Raw genomic sequence first — 2863 nt, 5'->3', positions numbered from 1 at the left:
TATATATATTAGATAAGCTATCAGTATGTTATTAAACTCAATGGCACACATAACAGTCTGACTGTGTATCTGGCTGCTGTTTGTCTTTTTTGAGAACTGCATTTCCCAGAATGCACTCAGGTTTAGGGGCTACTAGCACAAGAGGTTCATGTTTAAGCTCATGCACAAAAATTCATTTCCACACAAAATCGAAATTTAAATAAAAAATGAATGAAATTTGCCTCAAAAAGATTTTGTATAACAATGTAAAACTGCCCGTTTAAAATCACTTCAAATAATTCTGTACATATTTAGAATGCCTGCTATCAATTTCCTTAACTGTGCTAATTCAAATTTTATACTCTAGTTCAACAAAATTGTATTTTTAAACAAAACAATTTGTCTAATATATCCATAAAAACACTTAATCACAAGATAAATACATAAAGCAAAATCTCTTTTACTTAAAAATGGTTTTCAGCAATTGTAATTTGGTTACATCATAATAAAAGATTATTAAAACATTGTTGAATTCGAGAAAAGATTGCACAACTGTGATTTTAATAACTAGAGATATTTACACGGTTTTAAATTCTTTAAAAAAAAATAGATAGATAGATAGATAGATAGATGGATAGATGGATGGATAGATGGATAGATAGCCACTTGTTTCCTGTGCAAACTAGCTGTTATGTTATTGAATTTCAGATTTAAAGGATTATGCAGATGTGTTTTGTAACAATGGAAATGTTAAGTCCCAGGAATCATTTTAACATCTCATTAACATCCAGCAGTAAACATAACACTGCTCGACAATATTATCACCAACAGATAACAAGAACACAATGTAACAGAAAGCAGCAAAACAACAGTGCAGTGAGCTTGAGTGCTAATAGAACTCAGAAGAAACCTCTGCTTTTGTTCTTTAAGTCTGCGTATGCTATTTTAAGGTGCCGTGGAAAGCCTGGAAAATGATGAAAGGAGATAATTTCCGGTTTAGTACATGCGTCCATATTGATTTAGCTCTGAATGTCCATAAGACGAAATATTGTGAAAGGGGGGCTGAACTACACCCATGTAAACACGAGAGCACATGATGTTCAGTACAACAGTTCACACCGAAATCGCTTGCCATTCTTGAAAAGTCTGGTTGTGAACGCCGTCTGATCTTCGTGTGTGACACGTTTTCCGACATGTTGGCAGGTTTATCAGACATGTTCCTGTGAGCATGCGGCGAATAGAAACCAATGTCACGGGCTACTCTCTCTTTTCTCTTCCTAATAAAGGTACCTTTAAGAGCTGCATCGTAAATGCCTCCGTGTTTACTACTAATACGCCGTTCGTCTGGTGATATCAATGGAGAGTGAAGATGCGTTTTTGGCGTTCTTAAAGTGACAGAGGATGAAAACACAAGCGCATGTTTACTTCTGCTTTCCTCGAGCACATCTGCTGCTGATGTCAATGAGATGCGACATATAACGTGAAAAATAGTCAGAGGAGCTGAACGGCTGAAACCCAGCACATGCATTATTGGACTTACTTGGTGAACGAACACATCTAGTGGAGGGTCCACTGGCTTCCCCTCGCTGCTGGTCATCGATATAAATCCAAACCCCATTCGGACATTAAACCACTTGCAGTAACCCGAGCCAGCCAGAATCTGCGGCGACCCGACACCTTTGCGCGGCCCTCCTGTGCGGTCAAGGGAGAAAAGCCTATGATGTTGTGTGCTGATGTTTGAGATGTAGCCTATACTTTGTTCTAGGTGTGTACACAATGACCGTGGGTCTGCGTGGGCAGCGTTTCTGAGGGAAATCCCCCAACTACTACTCAACAACATGCATTCAATACAACGATGTGTCTTCAACCAGGGCCGTAACCACCACTACAGACTCCCCCGTTTCTTTATAATCAATTAATATATGGGGGTTTTCAGTGACAGACTGTTATACTTTTACATTTCGGTACCTTAACCTTGTATATATTCTTACACCCTTGTCTACAACCCACCCTCTGGAAAACTAGAGAAACTCATGAAAAGTAGAGCTATACTTCAGATGGGATGGCGCAGAACATAGCTATTGCTCAATGTGCCTAGTTAGTAGCTACACTATGTAACTTCTTGCACATCTACCGTATGTGAACGGCCTGGCGTGGGGCAGGTGTGCACACGTTACCCGCCCCCCCGTATTTGCTCCCACCCCCCCACTACCGCTGGCTCAAACGACTCTTCATCGCACGTACAAACAACGTAAAAAACGCGGTGGACAATATGAGTTCGCGTGAAAAGAGATGTTTCAAAAAAAAAAAGCATCGTAACCTTCGGCCATGTTTCCCCACGGACCCTCCGTTCCAAAGTTCCAGCGAAATCGTTTCCTCCGTGAAATGGGGTGATACGCGTCACCGTCGATCCGACATCCCGATTTCCAGCGGGCACAAATTTAGCGCGCATGGTACGGCGTGCGTCTCCTTTTTAGATATTTTGTCATGTCTCTTTTAACATCTCCTATCCCCTCTCTCTTTCCCTCCCTCGCGCATTCGCTCTCTCTCGCTCTCTCCCGCTCTCCGTTTCTCATTCGCTCCCTCACAGCGCTGCACACGTGACTCCTCCGTGAGCCCGGGAGAGGGAGCGGACTCGGAACCGGGCTGGACTTCAGCTCTACAGCTGCGTCACGTAAAAGCATCAGGTTCAGTTTTCTAACGCGTGTTATGACGTCTAAAATCGGTTTTGTGCGTGTTCCGTAAGTCATTCGAGAGACCATAAAAAGTCCAGCATTTTAGTTTTTATTTTTTTATTTTTTTTATATGTAACAATTTTAATGATGCGTTATGTAACCAAATTCCAACCGCTGGTAACAACAGTCATAATACTTTATAGTCTTAT

At 41.4% G+C, this 2863-nt stretch overlaps 1 protein-coding gene across 2 annotated transcripts in view; it reads right to left on the bottom strand.

Moving 5' to 3' along the window:
- LOC107691009 (lin-28 homolog B (C. elegans)) overlaps nucleotides 1-2535 on the bottom strand; it is a 17875-nt gene extending 15340 nt beyond the window's left edge. Inside the window, exons 1-2 of one of the 2 annotated variants that reach the window (XM_016489459.1) lie at nucleotides 2300-2535; nucleotides 1520-1671 (exon numbers count right to left, since the gene is read on the bottom strand). In XM_016489459.1, coding sequence (XP_016344945.1) covers nucleotides 1520-1671; nucleotides 2300-2309 — 162 coding nt within the window. In that variant the 5' untranslated portion in view covers nucleotides 2310-2535. Of the gene's footprint in view, nucleotides 1-1519; nucleotides 1909-2299 lie in introns of those variants that run through there. The other variant, XM_016489458.1, reaches the window with a different exon arrangement.
- Nucleotides 2536-2863: the final 328 nt, after the last annotated feature.

Source organism: Sinocyclocheilus anshuiensis, unplaced genomic scaffold (genome assembly GCF_001515605.1).
Source record: "Sinocyclocheilus anshuiensis isolate Anshui unplaced genomic scaffold, SAMN03320099.WGS_v1.1 scaffold2275, whole genome shotgun sequence".
Classification (NCBI taxonomy): domain Eukaryota; kingdom Metazoa; phylum Chordata; class Actinopteri; order Cypriniformes; family Cyprinidae; genus Sinocyclocheilus; species Sinocyclocheilus anshuiensis.
This window is presented reverse-complemented; position numbering and strand designations above follow the sequence as displayed.